The sequence below is a fragment of the Haliotis rufescens genome, unplaced genomic scaffold (assembly GCF_023055435.1).
Source record: "Haliotis rufescens isolate VD_foot unplaced genomic scaffold, xgHalRufe1.0.p SCAF_15, whole genome shotgun sequence".
Lineage (NCBI taxonomy): Eukaryota > Metazoa > Mollusca > Gastropoda > Lepetellida > Haliotidae > Haliotis > Haliotis rufescens.
This window is the reverse complement of record NW_025963835.1, coordinates 25,518,664-25,543,436: the sequence shown is the minus strand read 5'-3', so window position 1 is coordinate 25,543,436 and position 24,773 is coordinate 25,518,664. Positions and strand designations below refer to the sequence as shown.

Genomic DNA, 24,773 nt, shown 5'->3' with positions numbered 1-24,773 from the left:
TTTTATATTTTTCGGATTGTGGACCCACCGACTCTAATTTTTTTAGAAAAGATTAAAAAAATTAATCAGATTTCCATTTTTTTTTTCCCCACCATAGTCAGTTATCTTATTTTATATCATCACCTTTAATAAAAAAACAGATGAATTTACCGTTCTAAACTAGAAAAGAGATACATAATCGATCTTTGTTGGTCTCGAAGCCGAACATGGGAGAGCCTCCCTTGACAATTGCCCGTGTTGTAAGTGGTAGAATTTTTATTGTTACAAGAGGCATTATCATCACAAATATGTTCATAAAGTATGCCAGAGGCATTCTGCATTAAAAAAAAATGCATCTGGCCTTTTATTTTGTTTCCCCTCCTCCAACCCTGGACTTTGGGCTGAAAAATCCGTAATCCTAAAAATAAAAAAAGGCCTGGCCTTACCAGCTTAAGAATAAGATTATTATTTTTGTACTGGATTCCAAAATGGTAAAAGTCAATCAGTATTATACACGTAGAAATAGCATCTATTTGAAGTTACTTTTAAACACGCTGGTATTTATTGCACATCATGTCAACACTCGGCACTGGTGTAGAAAAGAGACCTACATAACTTGATTTATGTACCTACCTAAATATGTAACTGACATGTTAACTGGGTGAGACATGATATAAGGAGGAGTCGGACAAAACCAAACAGTTGGTAGAATAATCAATGTCTCATAAACACTCAAGAAACTCTCCTGCATCTGTCACACTGAATACGTTTGTCTTTGTACCTTAGCACAAATTTTCAAATATGACTACTGTCAGCTGAAAGGGAATGACGAACTTCATCAATGCTTTTTGACCAAGGATGCAGAAGGCATATTTTACTATCGTCTATAGTCATCTCAACATGATGCAAGGGAAGTAACTCTTCTCATGTTCAGTATTTAGTGAAACTGGCCAAATCATGCCAGCAGTATAGGGTACTGGTAGTTCAAGTCCCCTTAAGAATTGACTTCACTATTTTTTGTTTATGGAGGTAAAAATATAAACATCTGTGTGCATACTGTGTAAATCTGCATATTGTGCACACTGTTTTTTTATGTTGAAACTTGCATAAAAGTAAAAATAAGTCAATTTTTATCAATACATAAGTCAACAATGATAACTTCACAGAATGCGTGTTCAATCAATAACACAAAAAACGGTAATGGAACAAAATCAGCGACATTGTTAACAATCGGGGATAGGGACAAGTTAATTGGGGAAATTGTTAATATCAAAATATTAAAACACAGCTGTGATATCACTATTGTTTAAACTTTATCTGTAACGAATGGAAAGTTTACTGACCTACTTTTTGAAATGCTCATGCATTTATTCTAAGCATGTGCATTATGAAAGTACTGGATAAGATGTTCTTACTGTATGAATATTGCAGTACAAATATATGGGCCAGTTCAAATGCAGCATGGGTACCGAAGCACAAAATTATAGATTCATTACGATTATATATACTACTCAAAAGAAGTTAAGGATCACTTGATTCTTTCATGTTACAATAGTTAATCTCTCATGCCATGACAGATTAACATTACCAATATGAAAGAATCGGGTGATCCTTAACCTCTTTTGAGTAGTATATTACGAATGTACTTTTATTCATTTTCATTTATTTATTGATTTATTCAACTTTCAGGCTGTATTTTAAATCTGATTATGCAAAAAAAAATTAGTTTGATGCTTTAAGTCAGATAATGGAGGTGTTGCTGGCGGCAGAGAATGCATTCCTCGTGCATCACGCAAGGGCGACTCACGCAGTATAAACACAGACAACAAAGAGTTCTGGTTTATTTTTCAAATCTTCCACAACAGAATATTTGATCAAAGTGTAAAAGTAGGGATGAGTTTTAAGTAGGGGAATATCCTCGTAACTCTCCATTCCTTAAAAATAATGGGCCTCTGCTCCATTATTTTTAAGGAATGGAGAGATACTCGGACATTCCCCTCTACATAACTATACTCGCCAGCTCAGCTGGCTCTTATATTATTTGTATGTTACTACGTTACGTTTGTAGCTACATGTGTGGTATCATTGAAATAGTCTTAAAGGGACAGGACGTCTACCGTTCTGAAGTTTGGTTTGTAAACAATAACCCCTAGGTTCACCATGTTTACTCAGCCTTATTCCACAACCGTATGTTCTGCTCGAGTGACCACACCACCAGTGTAGGCTTATCACGTGACAGACGGACCTAATGCAAGCCTTTCGGTGAGCTTTTCATATCGTTTTGCAACTACAACTGTGAGGCATATGACAATATAGTTTTACACATCAAAGTGACTGTATATTTCCAGCTCTCAGTAGGGCTTTGATGACCTAACGTGGACAATAAATATACAAATGGAAATAGTTCTTCACGTTTTAGGATATTTCTCAATGAAAGTTAAACATTTCATGACGAATGATTATTGAAATGTGGAGACTGGTCCAAAATGAAACAGATGAAAGGCACATGAATGGACACAAATCCATACACATCACCTCAGAGACAGTGTTTGAAATAACATAAATTGCCAGACTGCCATCAGGACCCACAGACTTCAGAAGCTGTGGGCCCAGACTAAATAAACTGCAGCTTATTGGGACAAAGAAAGTAAGTAAGTGAGTGAGTGAGTGAGTGAGTGAGTGAGTGAGTGAGTGAGTGAGTGAGTGAGTGAGTGAGTGAGTGAGTGAGTGCCCAGATTAAATTCTTCAGGTTCTCATGTGAAAAACTGCAGCTTATTGGGACAAAGAAAGTAAGTAAGTGAGTGAGTGAGTGAGTGAGTGAGTGAGTGAGTGAGTGAGAGTGTGAGTGAGTGAGTGAGTGAGAGTGTGAGTGAGTGAGTGAGTGAGTGAGTGAGTGAGTGAGTGAGTGCCCAGATTAAATTCTTCAGGTTCTCATGTGAAAAACTGCAGCTTATTGGGACAAAGAAAGTAAGTAAGTGAGTGAGTGAGTGAGTGAGTGAGTGAGTGAGTGAGTGAGAGTGTGAGTGAGTGAGTGAGTGAGTGAGTGAGTGAGTGAGTAAGTGCCCAGATTAAATTCTTCAGGTTCTCATGTGAAAAACTGCAGCTTATTGGGACAAAGAAAGTAAGTAAGTGAGTGAGTGAGTGAGTGAGTGAGTGAGTGAGTGAGTGAGAGTGTGAGTGAGTGAGTGAGTGAGTGAGTGAGTGAGTGAGTGAGTGAGTGAGTGCCCAGATTAAATTCTTCAGGTTCTCATGTGAAAAACTGCAGCTTATTGGGACAAAGAAAGTAAGTAAGTGAGTGAGTGAGTGAGTGAGTGAGTGAGTGAGAGTGTGAGTGAGTGAGTGAGTGAGTGAGTGAGTGAGTGAGTGAGTGAGTGAGTGAGTGAGTGCCCAGATTAAATTCTTCAGGTTCTCATGTGAAAAACTGCAGCTTATTGGGACAAAGAAAGTAAGTAAGTGAGTGAGTGAGTGAGTGAGTGAGTGAGTGAGTGAGTGAGTGAGAGTGTGAGTGAGTGAGTGAGTGAGTGAGTGAGTGAGTGAGTGAGTGAGTGAGTGCCCAGATTAAATTCTTCAGGTTCTCATGTGAAAAACTGCAGCTTATTGGGACAAAGAAAGTAAGTAAGTGAGTGAGTGAGTGAGTGAGTGAGTGAGAGTGTGAGTGAGTGAGTGAGTGAGTGAGTGAGTGAGTGAGTGAGTGAGTGAGTGAGTGAGTGAGAGTGTGAGTGAGTGAGTGAGTGAGTGAGTGAGTGAGTGAGTGAGTGCCCAGACTAAATTCTTCAGGTTCTCATGTGAAAAACTGCAGCTTATTGGGACAAAGAAAGTAAGTAAGTGAGTGAGTGAGTGAGTGAGTGAGTGAGTGAGTGAGAGTGTGAGTGAGTGAGTGAGTGAGTGAGTGAGTGAGTGAGTGAGTGAGTGAGTGAGTGAGTGAGTGAGTGAGTGAGTGCCCAGACTAAATTCTTCAGGTTCTCATGTGAAAAACTGCAGCTTATTGGGACAAAGAAAGTAAGTAAGTGAGTGAGTGAGTGAGTGAGTGAGTGAGTGAGAGTGTGAGTGAGTGAGTGAGTGAGTGAGTGAGTGAGTGAGTGAGTGAGTGAGTGAGAGTGTGAGTGAGTGAGTGAGTGAGTGAGTGAGTGAGTGAGTGCCCAGACTAAATTCTTCAGGTTCTCATGTGAAAAACTGCAGCTTATTGGGACAAAGAAAGTAAGTAAGTGAGTGAGTGAGTGAGTGAGTGAGTGAGTGAGTGAGAGTGTGAGTGAGTGAGTGAGTGAGTGAGTGAGTGAGTGAGTGAGTGAGTGAGTGAGTGAGTGAGAGTGTGAGTGAGTGAGTGAGTGAGTGAGTGAGTGAGTGAGTGAGTGAGTGAGTGCCCAGACTAAATTCTTCAGGTTCTCATGTGAAAAACTGCAGCTTATTGGGACAAAGAAATTAAGTGAGTGAGTGAGTGAGTGAGTGAGTGAGTGAGTGAGTGAGTGAGTGAGTGAGTGAGTGAGTGAGTGAGTGAGTGAGTGCCCAGACTAAATTCTTCAGGTTCTCATGTGAAAAACTGCAGCTTATTGGGACAAAGAAATTAAGTGAGTGAGTGAGTGAGTGAGTGAGTGAGTGAGTGAGTGAGTGAGTGAGTGAGTGAGTGAGTGAGTGAGTGAGTGAGTGAGTGAGTGAGTGAGTGAGTATGGCATACACCGCTTGTGGGGAATCGAACCCGGGTCTTAGGTGTGATGAGCAAGAGTCTTAGTGCTAAGATCGCCTTATGCAAGTGGGCCCAGGTGTATGGGCATGAACTCAGGTGTGGTGCAGAGGGCATGGTGGCCATAAAAAAATGTATGAGAGAAAAAGCTACTTAAAAACACAAGATTTGCTAAGACTCACCAAGGCGGCAGACCAGGTGTATGGACTTGGAGTCGGCATGGTGCAGGGGGTCAAGGCTGACACGGAAGCGGTTGTGGAGCCGAGCGATCTCGCCCTGCAGCAGGTCCGGGAGACCTTCCCTCTTTGTGTGGTGGGGAGTAGTCTTCTTCTTCTTGGGTGGACTAGGACCTCTGGAGACATTCAGGCAATGATGTACAATACAGTAGACACATGGTTTGGTTGGTTGGTTGGTTGGTTTGTTGTTTAACACCACACCCAGCTTTATTTCAGCTTTATGACGGCGGTTTGGACCAGACAATCCAGTGATTAATATCATGAGCATCGATCCACACAATTGGGATCGATGACATGCATCAACAAAGTCAGGGAGCCTGACCACCAGATCCCGTTAGTCGCCTTTTACGACAAGCATAGTCACCTTTTACGACAAGCATAGTCACCTTTTACGGCAAGCATGGGTTGCTGAAGACCTATTCTACCCCTGAATCTTCACGGGTCAGTAGACACATGGAACACGGGGCATCAGATTGCATGTCTAACAGGGCAACGTTCCACATAGCGGATGCAGTTCTATGCCTGTCGAAAGTCTGGGAATTATGATCACCTTAGCATTATGATTGTTTTGTTGAATGATAAAAATGCCAATATCGCCACTTTATTTATAAGTCAATTGTCACAACTAAATATTGACAATGACAAGACTTACCCACAGAATCAAAGAACCATTACATGGGAGATTTTAGCACTAAGACTCTGATTACAGTTTCTGAAATATTGTCCGGATATACGAGTTTACAGATATCTGAATTTGTTAAGATTTCCTTCTTTTCCAAAGCTGTCACTGTATTTTGTTTGCACTTAGCAGACTGGCCTGCCATGTTGACTGTGAAACAATATATAGAGGGGATATTTGATGTCAAATGAAAATATCTCCTTGTCCCCCGTCACTAAATGAGAGACACATGATATTTCACGAGACACATGGAATATCCTATTTATATTATAATATCTGGGCAAGTGTCTTCCCGAAAATTAAATTATTTCATTACAAATGTAAAACCTTGAAACATAAATTCTCCCAACTTAACACACAGAGGCGTGTCACCACTCATTGTATTTGCGACTTAAAAAGTAGTTCCGTGTTTGGATAATCTTAAAAAATATAAACAAAAGTAACAAAAAATAATTAGGGTGACGAAAAATCTTTATCATATATTTAGATATGATAATATACAAATTCAACTTCAATAAAAAAATATTTTTGAAATCTACAAGATCGATGATGGAAGCGAAAGAATACATGCTGGTCAAGTAACCAGAATAGTGCTTTGCGAAAAGAACAGTCTTGATTTACGAGTTAAACGAGAAATCTACAGTTTCAAGAGAATAACAAATGACAAGAACCAATACTAACTCCACAAATGACCATCTGTCATTACTTTGCTTTTTCAATGTGGAATTAACCTAAAAAGGAAGTCAACAGTGTATGTACGGGCTGGAACTTACAATAAAGGGAGACAATTTGAGGGAAGGTAACTCTTGTATGACAAAAGTTCCTTCAAACTGTTATGTTCACTGCAGTGAAATATCAAGTGTTATGTTCACTGCAATGAAAATATCACTTTTCTCAACTTCAGAAAACACAGTCTTACACACTGAAAACGTGCAGACACTCGGTTGCCTTTCTTATTGCATGTTAATTGACAGATTCCTCTCAAACTCCTCAGTCACCTGTCAATGACTGCCCAATGAACCATTGTAACTAATTGACAGAGTGTCACATGATACCCGCCCCTTTGATGTTGGCTGACGGGTGATTAATTGCTAAACAAACATCGTCAAGCATGGTCGCTGTCCAGTAAGTGGGACACAATGGTGATGGAAATTGAAATACACTGTCCGAATCCGAAAACATGATTTCCACATAAAAGAAGCATTTTTTGTTGTATTTATTTCATTTCACACAAATATTGCCCAGCAGGCAAGGTTTCCAGTTATCTGGGGACTGGATAAGCGGAATTCCACTGTACTCACATATTACCAACACATACTATACTCAGTGGCCAAGAGCTCCTGTCAATCCAAGGCCAGCATAATTAGTGCTATGTGTGAAACTGAGACAGGTGTCATCCCGGCAACCACGTTCTACCCAAGGCAAAGGCATTAACTGACTCTAATAGTCCAGTTTCCACCCTTGCCGAACTAGCCTGGGATTCTGAAGTTACCATTTGGCTGCACTAATGAGTCTTTGCATAGTCAAATAAAAAAAGCGTAACATTGTTTCTCGCTAATTACATGAACAACTGTAAAACATCTCATTCACTTACAGGCTTAAAGACAACTTTATCTTAAAAACAAGCCATCATCTGACTCTGAGTATTTACAATTTCTGTTTGACGCCACACCCCACGTTATAGTGCAAGTATTCGTGATAGAAAACGTATGATGTCCGAAAACCTATGCTGCTGAAAGCTCTGATCGAAAACAGGACAATCCGGGACGATTGTCCGGTTTTCAATCATATTTTTCGGAGTGTTTTTTTTAAATCTTTGATTAAATTTTTACGCGGGAGATGATTATTCCCGAGGACTACTGTTTTAAAAAACGCGATTTTCCGCGTTTCCGCGGAGATTTCACATCCCTGTAACAAACTAGACATCCACTTCGTAAACATGGATTTTAACGTGCAGATTTTGGTAAAGAAAACTATTTGCAAACCATGTGTACCGCCAACTGGGCTTTGACAGATATTTTGATTGGTCAATCAGAGGGACAGAGAAAGGACATAACTTGTAATAACCACTGGTGGCACTATGATTGAGCCTGGAAATTCCAGTCTAGTTCGGCAAGGGTGGAAACTGGACTATTCATCTTCGGGAAGATGGGCAACCATTTAATTGAAAGCCATTCTACATTTTGATATAGGAGTAATGACTTTGATTGATTCGTAGGCAATTTGCAGATCTATGCTTCATATCCTGAACATGGAATTTACCCTCTCTCTCAGAAATGTATTCCCATTCCAGGTGGGATACATAGAATTTTATCTCGATCATGTGAACCAATCAGATCTCAACATTCTGACATGGATGTAAGATAACGATGCATGTATTGCGAGATATTGCATGCATATTTTTTATCATAATTTGTTATGAACATGAAATAAATAAAAACCAATAATCAGGATTTCCCTGCCCATTTTGTCCATACTAGTTAAATCATATAGAGGAACTTGGCTGCGAATAGCTTTTACGATCACAGGAATCAAGTCACTAACTTTTGAATTTCACTTGTATAAATATTACCAAGATAAAAATATGCATGATTTTTAGGTGAGGTGAAATGGGGTTTAACGTCGCGTCCAAGATTATTGCACTTATATAGCGACGTGCATGTACGTTTGTGTGGCTGCTTGTACTAGTCCGGACTGATGCCGATTTATAGTGCTAGATCACTGAGATACCATGCTGCAGTTTAACATGAATACCCCACTCAGACACAGTATACTGACTCCGAGCCGACCAGTCCTTGTTTTAGCCCCTTAATGCCGAGCGCCAGACGGGGTAACAACAAGTACCATCTTTTAACGTCTTTTGGTATGACGCGGTCGGGGATCGAACCCCGGACCTTCCGCTCTCCGGGCGGACGCTCTACCACTGCATGATTATAAACTGTCAACAAGTAAGGTGTATGTGTACCTGATGGGGGCTCCACAGAGGGTGTTGATTGCGGGGCCGAAGGAGCGGAAGAGGCTGTGGTTGATGGTGGAGGACTTGATATGGGTGGACAGAGCGTCCGTCAGGTGCTGACACCAGGAGCTATGGACGCTAGAAACTGCCGTGCTCGAACTCTGAAAACAAAGTCAACCAGTCATTTACCTTCCATGACATCAGGGACAACAGATTAACCCTATACAGCCTATTGGTCTGCGTATTGGGAAAATAATTGTATTGCAATATATTGCGATAGAGGAATCTGTATTGTGATGCATACTGCAATATATTGGGAACTAAAGTGTTTGACAGTGATTGTACACGCAGATCCTATTTTCTACACACTGAAGTAAATAGGGATTTGACCTGGATTTTGTATTGCAATATATTGCCATACTCTAACCTGTATTGCGATACGTATTGCAATTTATTGCCAATTTACATTTTCATGAGTTTCATGTTAATCAGAGTTATACCTTGTATTAATGTCAGATACGATCAAGCTCCTTCCCAGCTCGTGGCACCTTCGTCATACTCTCGGTATAGAGAGCTCAGCAAACGGGCTATCGCTGTGAGGAGCTTGATAGTCGCGATGTGTACACACAAATTGATAAAAAGATCGTCAGAGGCAAGTTGTATCAGAAAGATACTATTTTCCCTCTCCATATCGATTAGGAACACGTAAACACATTTACAAACGTATCGCAATACATATTGCTGAAGATTTGGACCATAATACCGGTGTACCAGTAATACCGCACACCCTTAAAAGTTAAAATAATGAAGTCAAAGTCAGCATGGTCTGTCGCTGCCATTTTGCTTGTTTGTTTGTTTGTTTGTTTGTTGTTTAACGCCGCACTCAGCAATATTACAGATATATGACGTCTGTCTGTAAATAATCGAGTCTGGACCAGACAATCCAGTGATTGACATCATGGGCATCATTCATGAGATGTTGCAAACCAAACACTTACCCCTTTAGTCTGTATGTCCCAGTTCTGGAGCACCTGCTCACATCGTTGCAACATCGCAACTGGCACCCTGCAACACCACATGACACAGTCAAGCACAACCTATAAACCTCTAATCACGTGAGCCTATTCTTTTCATTCATTTTGTAGAACCTATCAACAGCGACATTCGTGAGGAAGTCCCTCAGTCCCTAAATGTCCCTCACTAGAACATAATCTGCAAAAGAAAACGTGCGGAAATGTGTGAAATCAAACGACAAATATCTTCCATAGTATTCCGTGGATGAAACTTGCATCTTTCGTGTCTGTAGCCATGAGAATGAACCAATAGGCTGCAGATGCACTAATAACCTCAATGCTCTCTCAGTCAATAATATTCTGCCTTCCCCAACTTTCATCTTCCACAGGCTTACATTCTCAGTCAAGACCTTTCGGCCCTCCCCAATTTCATACTTTTTCATCACCTTTGCCTTGTCACAACTACCATGTGCTCCACATGCTGCACTGACCACTACTGCCAAGAGTTGTCTCCCTTTCTGAAGCCAGTTTGGGTGAGGTGAGGTGAGGTGAAATGGGGTTTAACGTCTCGTCCAGGATTATTGTACTTATATAGCGATGTGCATGTACGTGTGTGTGTTTGTGTGGCTGCTTGTACTAGTCCGGACTGATGCCGATTTATAGTGCTAGCTCACTGAGATACCATGCCGCAGTTTAACATGAATACCCCACTCAGACACAGTATACTGACTCCGAGCAGACCAGTCCTTGTTTTAGCCCCTCAATGCCAAGCATCAGACAGGGTAACAACAAGTACCATCTTTAAATGTCTTTTGGTATGACGCGGCTGGGGATCGAACCTCGAACCTTCCGCTCTCCGGGCGGACGCTCTACCACTATACCACGGAGGCGGTCTTGAAGTCAGTTGACAGTAACCATTACCAGGAATAGTCATATTAAAGCCCTCCCTTTTTTAGCCCATGGGCTTAAATACAGAAACAAATAATTCCCATGGGCTTAAATTGAATAAAAATATTAGGAAGCTGGATTTGTTACAAAACATGTAGTAGCATCAATGCATGGCCTGATTGAAATGAGTTCAACATATTCAAGATTATTGCACTTACAGAGCAAAGTGCAGTTGTCTGTGGCTGCTTGTGCTAGTCTGGACTAATGCCGGTATAATAGTGCTAGCACAATGAGATATCACACCACAGTTTAACATGGATATCCCACTCAGACACAGTATACTGACTACAAGCTGACCAGTGATGTTTCATCCCCTTAGTGCTGTGTGTTAGCAGAGCTCCAGATAAGCTTTTGGTGTTGTGGGTATTTTACCCATGCATTTTAAAATCATTGGGTATCAGTAATTCTATCTGGGTATTCAAATTTCTGTTACCCACTAGTTTTTACACATGTGGGTATTTAAGTTAAATATTTAAAAACACTATTCATCTAGTCCCTGCAAACTGGTTTCGTGTGGGTTCGAGAGCTTTATAGGACTCAAAAATACCACGATACTTCAACAAGAAAGTGTGATTGCAAATGATCATGATGTAACTGTCATCGTGGAGTTTGGCAAGGTTGACGGAATGTCCGTTTATAATTTCAAAATAAGTTGCTGATTTGCTAATCGAATACACAGGATTACCACACGATATTTTGATGATACGCACAAGTTTTAATTTTGTAGCGTATCTGTAATGTTTGTTGCGTATTTGATACGCTTGGATTTTATTTTACTGCGTATTTCTGCATTTCTGATGCGTATTTTATGCAGATACGCAGCTTATCTGGAGCTCTGGTGTTAGGCAAGTATCATATACTTTTGGTATGATGAGGTCATTGGATCGAAGCACCGACCTTCTGCTCTTCGGATAGGTGCTCTATCCATGAGACCACAGCAGCCGTTATATGCACTGATCTTAGGACCAAATTCAGCAGCATTTTCTCCACTACACCATATCGTCTTTTAATTACAGAGTTTTGTAGAATTTTCCTATTCGGAATATTCTATAAGTAATACGTTACCACTGTTATACCGAGGCTGTTGTCTCCCACAACTGCTACCACAGAGATCTCAATTACCTCATGCAGCACGTGCGTAGCCACCTAGCTGCCATGTGACACCCTTCACTCTTGTCTCCTGCGAGAGCAAGTGCTCAGGGGACGGACGGGCGGGCAGCAGCCCAGTGGTAACGTATTACTTATAGAATATTCCGAATAGGAAAATTCTACAAATTACATTAAGTAATACGTTACCACTGTTATACCGAGGCTGACTACCACAGTAGGCGGTGGGGAGCACCTACAACCCGAATCCTGACTGCTAGCGTTCCTTCCGACCAGCGGAAGTAAACACCAAGGCGGAAGCACTCGATGCGCATGCACCTAGCTAGGCGTTACCCTATAGGAATACCAAAGCACTGTCATGCGCATACCGTAAGGCTCAATCATCATTGCCAAAACGATTGGTGACTCCAAACGGCCCCACTGGATAGGTATTTCATCGCCGCAGCGGATGAGAACACTGTATCCGCGTGAGCTAAATCTTAGATCAGGTTAAACAGTCGAAAAGAGGGAAATTAATTTCCTTCAGACCGTATATCCCAGAGCAAGCCTACTGAAAGTATGCATTAGGCGCATGACCTAATTCCAGTATTCGTAAGCATGTATCGCAAGGTTGGAATACACGACAGACAATTAAATGCATAATTGTCAAAATACAAATAAGGACAAAACACACAAAAAGCCGCCTCACCTGTGGTGTGAGTGTGCTGGTTTGGAGGACCCCCCTCCTGTACCCACGGCGTGGGAACATTGGAGACGACCCAGATTGACCACCGTGCAAGGACTGACGACTGCGGAGTTTGAAATTGCGCTGGACACACCCCCTAGATGACCGCTTGTGCCGCGATCAGCGGCCCAAGACGGTGCACCCCCTCCACGTCTTCATCAGAAACCTTTCTGAGGTAATGATTGGCAAAAACCGAGTCAGAACGCCAGTAACAACCTCGTAATATTCTGTGAACAGAGATATTCGAGTGTAGGGCAAATGTTGCCGCTAGCGCCCTGATCTCGTGCGGGTTTGACCCCGCTACCGGTAACCCCCGAGACCGGTATGCCAGATTGATGACAGAACGAAGCCACAACGCAATCGAGTTGCGAGTTATGTCAACCGTGCGATTAGGGTTACACGATATGAACAGACGGTCACGCCCTTGTCTACGTTCATTCGAAGCCTTAAGATAATACTTAAGGGCCCTAACCGGACACAGCGCTCTGTCCTCAGTATCAGCAGGATGTAAGATATCTTTGAGTGATCTTACAGTGAATTCTCTCTCCGCTTGCCCGACTCTCTGATTCTTGGCAACGAAGCCCATGAGCAGGCCCAGGCGGACCGCTCCTTCGTCACCCCTATCGAATCGTACCTTGGCGACATCGAGTGCATGAATTTCGGATACACTCCTCAGACGCTCGGTGACAACATCCACGCGTGCAGATTGAACTGCCCTGCGTTTGGATGAAGCTGACGGGTGTGAGGGTGGATCAAGAGATCCGGTCTCACAGGCAGTGGGAGTGGCGACTGCGTGACCTGGGTCAGCAAGTCGGGGTACCAAGATCTGTTCGGCCACATGGGCGCGATCAGTAACATTCGACAGCGAACTCCTCGAAGCCGGCTTAGAATGTGTGGTATCAACGCTGTCGGCGGATAAGCATAAGCGTCCAAGCCCGTCCAGTCTAACGCGAGAGCATCGTGATCGATGGCCCTCGGGTCCGGGACTGGTGATACAAACAACGGGAGTTGATTGTTGAACCGCGTTGCGAACAGGTCGACCATCGGACGACCCAAACGTTCGCACAGCCACTGAAACACTACAGGGTTCAGCATCCACTCTGTGGGGCCCGGATCCCGAGGCCTCGATAGAGCATCGGCCAGTACGTTCCGCACACCTGGGATGTGACGGGCGCGTATCTGGCACGGGACACTGTCCACCAGAGCGTAAAACTCGAACGTGAGATCGAGCAGCGATTGACTGTGGGTTCCCCCCAGTTTGTTCACATAGGACACTACCGTCGTGTTGTCGGTCGCCAGCATGAGCCGGGCGTCGACGAGACGATGCTTCCAGTGATTGACTGCGTTGATCACTGCCTTGAACTCGAGACAATTGATGTGAAGACCTAGTTCGTCTACGCACCACAGCCCCGAGCTCACCTCCCCCTCTAGATGGGCGCCCCAGCCCACTAGAGAGGCGTCTGTATACAGGTTCAACGTGGCCCGGTAGGGCCGCATAGAGACTCCTGATAAGACATTGTAAGGGACCGTCCACCACTCCAGATGCGGTCGGAGCCGATCCAGGAGGGCGACGGTCGCACTGTTCACCTCCGTTGCTAACAACTTGATTAAAAACCGTTGCAGCGGGCGGAGTTGGAGACGACCCCGTACGGTGCAGCCCTGGGCTGATACAAGTAGCCCTAACAGCTGTTCCCAAAAGTGAACAGTCTGTTGCACCGCTAAGACTTTGGCAATCATCGCCTGAATTTTGTGCCACCGGTCTGGGGGGACAAATAGGCGATGGGACACCGTGTTGAACCGACCTCCGATGAACTGCAAGTTCTGAGAAGGGGTTAACTCGCTCTTGGGGAGATTGACAATCCACCCCAATTGCTCCAAGAGCCGACGTGCGAAAACGAGATGGCGTGACAGGGTGTCCGACATTCGATTTGCTACTAGCGAGTCGTCCAGGTACGCGAAGTACCGGACACCCCTCTGGTGGAGGAACCCCACTATGGGGGTGGTTAACCAGGTGAACAGCCAGGGAGCGGACGAAAGACCGAATGGGAGTACAACCCACTCGTAGTGCCTGCCTTGAAATACAAACCTGAGATACCTGTGATGATCCGAGTGAATCGGAACATGCAGATAAGCATCCTTCAGGTCGATCGAAGCTAGCCAGTCGGCCGGCATGATCAGTGCTTTCAGGTCCGTCAAGCTCAACATTCTGAACTTGGGCGGCTTGCGCAGGTAGAACTCGTTGAACGATTTCAAGTTGTGAATCATTCTGAGTTCGGCACTGTCCTTCTTGTTAACGAGAAATATCCTGGAGTAAAACCCTGGTGTTATTTCTGGTAGAGCTAACTCCCGAACTGCCCTCTTCTCCACCAACCTGCCGATGGCATCGGCGAGGAAGGGAAGATCGGTTTCCGAATAGAAACCTGCCGACGGGGCAACGGTGAGCGGCGGATTCGCTTTGAGATCGAGCCGATAGCCGTACCAATCGTGTTGACCACCCACGGGTCGTCGAACACTTGTTCCCAATTCTCCCAGTAAGTCTGGAGTCTGGCTTCCACTGGGGAAAGAGAGGGGGGCCGGACGGGCTGCGGCAGGCGCAACTGTCCAGGGCCGTGTGACTCGGGTTCGCCTACGGGCCAACCGAAGTTGGCGCTGTCGGCATACGAACCCCTCCAATGAGAGTCACCTGGAGGGGCCCTTGCCGTCCTTAGACGACTTGGGCTTCCCCCAGTTCCCCTTCTTCCCGCGAAAGGGCTGCTGAGAACCCTTACCGGAGCCCTCAGAGCGGGGCTTCTTCCCGGAGGAAGAAGGACCCGACCCCTTAGGCCTGCCAGACGCAGCAACCTGGGGCGCGCTCCGCTTCGGAGCGGCACCCAGGCGCCTATGCAAGGACCCCACAAGATCCAGTGTGTGCCGAGAGGCCTCGGCAGACACAGCGTCCTGTTGTTCCTTCAGAACCCCAGGGATCTTGTTATTAAACAGGGTCCGAGCAGACCAAGGCTGCGAAAGGAGCACCTCCTGATTGGCAGCGTCCAACCCTGAAGCAACCAGATACGACTGGCGCCGAAGAAAATGGCACGTGCCGGAAACAAAGGCCGAAGCCCCGGCAACGTACTCCAGGGAAGCATTCAAACCGAGCAAGCAGTTGTAAATGCGCTGGTCACGGTCCGTGGGAGAACCTTCGACCAGACTGGCCGCCGCAGCCAGGTATGTGTCTCCGTGAGACATAGCCAGCATGGAGTGTCGAGCGAGGGTGTCCAGCTGTTGCAGGGTACCTTGCGGTACCGTGGCAACCGGTGGGGCACGGACCCCCAAACGCTCCACATGGGCTTCCGCAGAAGGACCAGCCTCGGGAAAGGCAAGGTCATGAACTGGGAAAGACCCTTTTCTCCACGACGGGGGAGGTAACGGGAGACCCCGACCGGAGGCAGCCGTGAAGGCCTTCTCCAAAGACGGCTTAATCCCACGCAGCAAGGTTGATGCCGGGAAAGCCTTGTCGGACGACTCGTCGTATACCTCGGAGGAACCCACGGAACCGTGGATACCCCGCGGTATCGGCAGGGGCTTTGGCATGTCCTCGAAGAGGTCATACACCATGGCCACGCGGTCCTTAACCGATAGCGGGAGCAACGGTTCGGGGGAAGGACCGGTAACCACGGCAGCCGGCGCCGTACCGGTGGACCCCACTTCCGAACCCGCGGCCACCGAAGAGGCCGGGGACGGAACAGCCAGCGGCCTATCTTGCGATAAGGCCGCCAGCTTGGAGTCCACAATTTGCGACAACAATGCGGCGACGGGAGCCCCAGACAGCCCGAGGGCCGCAAGGGGATCCGCCGCAGCCGACAAGGAGGTGCCCGCACGGGGGCCCCGACCGGACGAACCGGCCACCACAGGGGTGGAAACGGACTGCGCGCACAGCCGGTACCGCTCAAACTCCGCAGGTCCCAGACCTTCGCACAGGGTGCACCGGGTTTCCACGCAAGGAACCCTGCACCGCGGGCAACGATCGTGGGGATCCCGGGACGACAAAAACTTTCTGCACACCCCACAAATCCGAGGAGCAGGGGTAGAGGGGGTGGAGACAGGGGACATATCCATGTCAGACATTGATTGTTTGCTAGAAACAAAGAACAAAACATGGTTACAACGCACACACCACAATGATTCACAAACGAACATTTTCACAAGAAAATAAACGAGCAATGTGAACATATAACATACACATATAACTTTTACTAAAGAAATAAGTTATGTTAACCCCCAAAACATACAAGAACAGGGGAAACGTAAAACACAACGTGCATACGCGAACCCCGCAAGTATATAGAAAAAAGGGCGGGAAAAATTTTCCGTTTGGCGGGAAAATTATAACCAAGCGTAGCTACCGCAACGCCCCATAAAAGCACAGTTTATTAGAGAATAAACGGTAATAAATATCACCAAATCTTCAAGGAACGCTTCAGCAGGAGAAAACACGTCTTGCTAAGCAGACGAAGGAGACAAGAGTGAAGGGTGTCACATGGCAGCTAGGTGGCTACGCACGTGCTGCATGAGGTAATTGAGATCTCTGTGGTAGATTTCGCTATAGCAGCAGTTGTGGGAGACAACAGCCTCGGTATAACAGTGGTAACGTATTACTTAATGTAATATGACAATACAGCAACATGTTCTAATGCTCCTACCTCTTGGTGGAGTCAGTCAGAATGTCCAGTAAACTCTTCATTTTATGGTAATCTTTCTTCCGATCTGAAAGTTCAAACAAGTATGAATAACAGATCCTTAATATCGTATATCTTACCTCCTATATCTATATCAACCTATACTTTCTCATGCAAATTGTGTGAGTGGCGGGTTCTACCAGTAGAGCAGGACATGCTTACTTTTATTTGACCACCTCATCACCTCATTTCCTCATGACAAATTTTCAGGAATTTATTCATATACTTTTCTCCATGATTTTGCCTTTAAAACACAATGGCATCTGTTTCGGTGGTATTTGTCTGGTAATTTCCTGGTCTTGCCATTCTATATTCATACAATGGGCTAATGAATAAGGAAGCATTTATAAGATGAGTGAGTGGGCAGGATTAACTTTGAACATTCTATTTGTACATCAAAAAATGTCAGTTTAATGTGGGAGGAATGCCCAGTGTAGTACAAGTCGTAGATGCATTACACTTGGATGAAACCCACAGGTTTGTTTGTTGTTTAATGCCACATTCAGCAATATCCCAGCTAATTGACTGTAGACAAAGGGGGCACGGGTGGCCCAGTCGTCTAAGGCACCATGATTTGCTGTGCAGAGTTGCGTCCCTTGGCAATCTATGATTGTGGGTTCGATTCCCGGTTTGCCCCGATTATGTTTCTAGGTTTGTCAGCACCATACCAGTGCTCGTGGGTTTCACCAAAGTGGTAAACGTCTGAGACCTGCATCACTTCGGGCTTTCATCCCGCATTAAACTGACACGCCACGATATAACTTAAATACTGTTAAAAGCGGTGTTAAACCCAACTCACTCACTCACTCACTGTAGACTAAAAATATTCAAGTCTGGACCAGACAAACCAGTGACTGATATTATGAGCAACATTCCACCAGAACCAAAAACAGTGTATCTGGGTACGACCAAGCAACAGGGCCCTAATCCACAAAACATTTGTAGCACTACAACAATTGTAAGTCTATGATACCATAGGTCGCAAGGCTGTGAAGACTTCGTGGACAGGGACCCAGAACTAGATTGGTTTGGTTGGTTAGTTTGTTGTTTAACGCCGCAATATTCCAGCTATATGACGGCGGTCTGTAAATAATCGAGTCTGGACCAGACAATCCAGTGATTAATATCATAAGCATCGATCCACCCAATTGGGATCGATGACATTCATCAACCAAGTCAGCGAGCCTGACCACCCGATCCTGTTAGTCGCCTTTTACGGCAAGCATGGGTTGCTGAAGACCTTATTCTACCCCGGAATCTTCACGGGTCCCCAGAACTAGATGACAGCGTGTCTCTACTGCTTACCTCCATCTTTCTCCAGCCTGTTGACCATGCGGCGGAGTGGGTCGATGTACTTGGACAGCTTGTTCAGTTTGTCCAGGTAGGCCTGCTCCTCCGTGGTGTTCCGGGGCTGGCCAGGACTCGGGGCGGGGCCCACAGAGCCGGGATTACCTGACACAGACATACAATTCCTTTTATATTTTGCTCATAAACATAATAAAGAGACATACAGTAGAACACGGACATAACGAACACTGATGGAGAGAACAAACTGTTACAGAATACACGATTTATCTCCTCTATATTATCATATATAATATAATGAACTCGCCACGGTGAACTAACCCATACAGAGAACTGAAATCTGATCCCAGACAAGCCCAAATACCACTAAATAGTGACGTGTTCTGCTAATACAAGTCAATGCTACAATTACGTGTTTTGTGTTTTGTTTTATCTAAGATGGCAGACATTTCCGAGCGAAAACGTATATAACGACCCATGTATATAACAAACTGATTTCTCTGGTCCCTTGTAGTTTGTTATATCCATGTTCTACCGTACAATGTACCAAGTGAATCTTCGCAAATTATTAAAACAAATCAAAATATTAGTGGCTCCAAATGATGAAAATAACTGACTGCCTTGAAAGGGTTTCTTGTTTTCGTTGTTCTTGTTAATTCCGATCTTTACTGTTTCTTAGGACGCAGGATATGTCATGTGACATGACAGCCTCGAAATATGACTCCTTGAATAAAAAATCAGCAGCCACACAATTACCAAAACATTTTTCTCAGAAAGGAGAACCTATTTTCTGTGGAGTTGGCCCCCACCCTTACCTACCTGGAGTGTTGAGGGCTGCGCTGGGGGATGGCGTGCCAGTGTTCCCCTTGGCCGCGGGAGATGGTGTTACCTGCGGCTGAGGGGATGGTGCCGTCAACATGGTGACTGGAGAACTGTCATAAAAGGCCACACATTTTATTGTCTCTATTTATGCAAAATAAATAAAATTATTTCACAACCAGTGATTAATGGGTAACATCACAAGTGGGCTGAGGATCAGTGGATGGTTTTAGGATGCAATCAGCAACATTACAAGTACTTGACCATTGAAATACGAAAGAAAATGATATGACCCGTAGATAAGCCGAACCAGGAAGTGATAGGCAAAAAACACTGCGAAGTCGGACTGCAAGACATGTGCTGGTACTCGCAGATATTCAATAATATAAGATGAAAAACCTAATTATATTGAAAAGTCATTATTATTTCTAATAAAGATTTAACAAACCAGTCATCCACTCTCATAATGTGGGAAGCTGTTTCTCTTGTCTTTTTAATCTCATAATGATCGTTATATGTTGCCATCAACAACGAAGCACCATTTTGTGAATCGGTGTATATAGAATTATGAACTGTGAGAAAATATATAAGCTAGAGTGAAGATTTGCAGTTTGAATGCAGCACTGTAAGCATGGTGTTTTCGTTTCAAACTCATGATGAGAATGTCAGTCAGTAAAAATATACCAACTTTTATACCCCCTCTTTATACCACTATTGTATGTTAATCCAACTGAATTAAATAAACTATGAACGCATTGAATGACCATCACTTACTCACAGGCATCTCCAGTTTATTAAACTAATCTCTCGAAAACAAAGGAATTAAGCCCCTACTCCCAACACGATCGCTAAGCACCTACAACTTGAAAGTGTTTGTGTAAACAACATAACAATACCAATTGGCCAGTTATTACCAGTGCTCATTTCCTTGTGTTCCAGCTATATGACAGTGGTCTGTAAATAATCGAGTCTGAACGAATCCAGTGATTGATATCATGAACATAGATCCATACTATTGAGATATGATGACATGCATCAACCATGTCAGCGACCTGACCATCTGATCCCATTAGTCAACTCTTACAACAAGCATAATTGCCTTTTACGGCAAGCATGGGTTGCTGAAGACCTATTCTACCCCAGATCTTCACAGTTCTTTTTACAGAAAACAAACCATAGAGGTAAGTACAGTGTTATATGCACAAACACCAAAGACATTGTATAACATTTACTTATACTATAAACAAGCTGTCTTAACACACGTGAGATGTTAAGTTCAGGCTACATCAGCCATTCATACATGAATTATCTCCCCTTTCTAGAGCGACCAGTAACTGAATGCCAGTTGTACATACAGGATATGATAAATGGTAATTTCACAACAGCACTAGAGTATGATTCAAATTGTTAAACTTGTCAGGAACAGTGTGCCAAAAAATAGGTGTTATATTTCAGCGATGAATTAGGAACAACTCATATCAGTGTGTCCCCAGCCATTAAAGAGACTCCGCTCACTGGTCTGGTACCAAATTTCAACCAAGGTCTAAACGCTGTAATCAAAACACAGAAACTGAGCCACTGTGTAGTGAGTTAGTGAGTGAGGATGCTTTTACGTCGCTTTTAGCAACATTCCAGCAATATCACAGCAGGGGCCACGAGAAATGGGCTTCACACTTTGCACCCATGTGGAAAATCGAAACCTGAGTCTTCGGAATGATGAACGAACGCTTTAACCACTAGGCTACCCCACCTCTCCCACTGCTTGTAGTACTGTCTTCAAGTACTAGACTGTTATACATAATACATCTGAGGTAGCAGGCAAACAAAGATAAAATGCATTCAAGGTACTTGAATCCATCTTACTACAAATACCAACTTGCCAGAGTCTTCGTTTAAGTTGGAGAAGCAGCAACATTTTGCAACCAGATGACAATATATAAACCCTAACAAAAGAATGTTTACAACCCCTTCCTTCCTTCCGTCCAGCATGCATGAAGAAGGTGAAAGTTAACGTACCTCATCTGAGCAGGGGAGTGGGCAGGGGCCATAGAGCCAACTGACTGTGGTCCAGACGACTGAAATATTGTCAAGAGCAAGACATTTTATTCCTCAAATATCTTTGCAACCTAATCTTGAACTGAAGGCTTACGGCAACCTTTTCTTTTTCAACCAAGCAGGATTCTTATGAGACTAATTTATAAATAGTAAAAGAGTGAGTGAGTGAGCTGGGTCCAACACTGCTTTGAACAGTAGAGTTGCATCCCTTGGACACAAATCCTGGTTAGCCCCGATAATGTTTCCAGGTTTGTGAGCACCATACCCTTGGTCATGGGTTTCACCAAAGTGGTAAATGTCTAAGACCTGCATCACTTCGGGCTTTTCGGGTGCTGACATGCTGTGATGTAACTGAAATACTGTTCATTAAAAGCATTAAAACCCTACACACACACTCGCTGACAAAAAAGGTTTGAAAAGATTTTGTGACTGTAGGGTCTTCTTCATATGTTGTTGAATTTATGAGAACATGAGAACATGATTTCGCCTCCAATCACACAAGTCTAATGCTTATAAATGAAATCAGTTTCCATGGACATTTAACCAGTCTTCAACAGTTCATCTTACAGGGACATAATTCGCTATAATATGGATACGTCTCCTGTTACAACTATGATGAATCACCTGCTGGAACTGTTGCTGTTGGCCTGAGATCCCGCTGGGGCCAACAGGACGAGGAGCTACCCCAGATGTGGGTTGGAACGGGATCTGAATCAAAGATGGAACGCTCTTCAATACTTCCATAAATTACTTTTGCTCCCAACCACAGCAGTGACTGATCGATGTAAGATGTACAAGCTGTTTTTATTTCCTTTTCAGTTAAGTATTTTTTACATCTTTTTCTATCCATACAGACTATTATTCTATTCACTTTGGTCTACGCTATGATTAGTTTGTTTGATTGCTTGTTTCTTTCAATATTTCAGCTATATGACGGCGTTCTGTAAATAATCAAGTCTGGACCGTGAAGATCCAGGTTAGAACTGTTCTTCAGCAAGCCATGCTATTCGTCAGGGGGGATTAACTGAATCGGGTGGTCAGCCTCCCTGACTTGTTTGATGTATGTCATCAAACTCTAATTGAGTTGATCTATCTAGACTCCATTATTTACAGACCATCATCATCTAACTGGAATATTTTTGAGTGTGGAGTAAGCAAGACAAAACCCATCTACTATACTGACATTCTGACAGGAGGCGGGGAGTGGTTGACTCTGAACAGGCTGCACATTCTGGGGAGAGGTGACAATGAATGCATCTTGTCTCTGAAACAAATACACAAACTCGTTTAACAAACACGCCTCCAGTTGTCATCATAATCCTTTCTCAAACTTAATATTCATCCTATGTAATTGTCACAACACACAAATACAGTGTTCATCAATGGTACATTTTTCAAATTTGGGATTGAGGATAAAAAGAAACTCATCAAGAAATATAGTCATGCACAGTGAATAGTCTTTATTTCGAGGCATCGGGTGAGTGAGTATGGTTTTACACCGCTTTTAGCAATATTCCAGCAATATCACAGCAGGGGACACCAGAAATAGGCTTCACACATTGTACCCATGATGGGAATCGAACCCGAGTCTTCAGCGTGACGAGTGAACCCTTAAACCACTAGGCTACCCGACCGCCCCTAGTTTCTTAACCAATCAAATTCATTTTACAGTGCTCAAACACAGCATCAGTGTTAATCAATATCCTGTCAAAATAAACAAACACAACATCGATGTCAATCAATATCCTGTTAAAATAAACAAACAGTATCAGTGTTACAGGAAGAAGTGGGGAGCTTGGTTGTTGAAACTGCTTAATGAAGCACTGATCTACCGTCAGGCATTTTTCTTGATAAGATGCACACTTTAGCCAGCTAGCTTCAGTTGTAGTCCTTTACTTGATTAATAACATGAAAATCATACTGAAATAAGTAGTTGTTAAGAGTCATGATGAGATCCACTACCACACCAGTTCTGTCTGAATACACACCTGCAATTGGGGCTTCTGTTGCTGTGGTTGCTGCTGCTGCTGCTGCTGCTGCTGCTGCTGTTGTTGCTGCTGCTGCTGCTGTTGGTGTTGCTGCTGGGCTCGCTGTTGCTGCATTAAATGCTGTGCCTGTTGCTGCGCAACAAGCTGTTGTCTTTGCTGTGGCGTCATTTGGTGTGTCGCCATCATACCTGACAAAATGGTCACAATTAGTGAGTGAATGTTGTTTTATGCTTCAGTAACGATATTACAGCCGTATCCTTTGGGCCTGGACCCTGTTCCACAAAGCGATCATATCAATAAGAAGATCGTAACTCCCATACTTTAACATAGATTTACAACAGTTGTAGGGCTACGATTGTAATTCCTACATACTTTAACATAGACTTATGACAGTTGTAGCACTAAGATGATCGTAATTCCCATATTTTAACATAGACTTACGACAGTTGTAGCACTAAGATGATCGTAACTCACATACTTTAACATAGACTTATGACAGTTGTAGCACTAAGATGATCATAACCCCCTATAATATAACCTAGACTAAAGACAGTTGTAGTGCTAAGATGATCATAACTCCCATACTATAACATAGACTTATGACAGTAGTAGTGCTTAGATGATCGTAACTCCCATACTATAACCTAGACTAAAGACAGTTGTAGTGCTAAGATGATCGTAACCCCCTATAATATAACCTAGACTAAAGACAGTTGTAGTGCTAAGATGATTGAAACTCCAATACTATAAGTAGTAGTAGTGCTAAGATGATCGTAACTCTTTTACATTGCTTTGTGGAATGTGGCTTAGAAAATAAATGAGTGTTGGTAAGACAAATAAGTGGCTTGTAGCAATACCTAGTTTGTTTTCTACATGGAAGAAATTCTACGAAAGCCCCAAACCATGCAATGTATTTACTAACATATACTGACACAGTATATAAATGCATAATCAACTTTAACTCGAAATCAAGTCCATCTGCAAACACATCGAATGAGATTCAAAACCATAGGAAGTTAATTTGTTGAACACTTTGTTGTGTTTGGTTATCTCATGCCTAAATACCCAGATTTGATTGTTGTGAAATTTGCCAAATATTACCAAAAATCAAATATGCGTTTTGAAAGTGTTTCAGTTTAGGTTTATTATTGATATATCTTGGCATGAGCAATTTTTGGGGCAGCCAAGTTGGCTCAAAGAGCCAAGAACAAATAATGTCACTAATCGAGAGAACCGTCATTTTAAACTTTTTTCAATATTCCTGAATATCATCAATTTGACTGTCATCAGTTGTGATATTGTGACATGAGGAAAACTTGTCCCCCCTCTCTGCTGATCACCTTGTTGCCCCACCCCCTGCCTGGTGAGAGTCTGTAGGGCATTGATGGGGTCCTGCTGTCCCGGGACTCCTGCCCCGCCCCCCATACCATGGGCTGCCATCACAGGGCCGGGCACGCCTGCCTGTTGGTTCTTCTTGGTTGCATCTGAAAAAAACATATCACGTAATCTAACCTTAGCATGAAAACTCACAATGCACTGGTGCATCAATATATCGTTTTACCCCTCATTCC

General features: G+C 43.7%; 1 protein-coding gene across 2 annotated transcripts in view; it reads right to left on the bottom strand.

Moving 5' to 3' along the window:
* The window catches only part of LOC124151015 (mediator of RNA polymerase II transcription subunit 15-like), a 63,828-nt gene that overhangs the window by 33,442 nt on the left and 5,613 nt on the right, over nucleotides 1–24,773 (bottom strand). For both annotated transcript variants that reach the window (XR_007221063.1, XM_046523246.2), the window contains exons 4-14: nucleotides 24,543–24,686; nucleotides 23,203–23,390; nucleotides 22,398–22,478; nucleotides 21,839–21,922; nucleotides 21,176–21,234; nucleotides 19,160–19,272; nucleotides 18,341–18,487; nucleotides 17,000–17,063; nucleotides 9,527–9,593; nucleotides 8,538–8,689; nucleotides 4,840–5,009 (exon numbers count right to left, since the gene is read on the bottom strand). Coding sequence is in view for 1 of the 2 variants with exons in the window: in XM_046523246.2 (XP_046379202.2) it covers nucleotides 4,840–5,009; nucleotides 8,538–8,689; nucleotides 9,527–9,593; nucleotides 17,000–17,063; nucleotides 18,341–18,487; nucleotides 19,160–19,272; nucleotides 21,176–21,234; nucleotides 21,839–21,922; nucleotides 22,398–22,478; nucleotides 23,203–23,390; nucleotides 24,543–24,686 (1,269 nt within the window). In the remaining variant the exon portion in view is untranslated. The remainder of the gene's footprint in view (nucleotides 1–4,839; nucleotides 5,010–8,537; nucleotides 8,690–9,526; nucleotides 9,594–16,999; nucleotides 17,064–18,340; nucleotides 18,488–19,159; nucleotides 19,273–21,175; nucleotides 21,235–21,838; nucleotides 21,923–22,397; nucleotides 22,479–23,202; nucleotides 23,391–24,542; nucleotides 24,687–24,773) is intronic.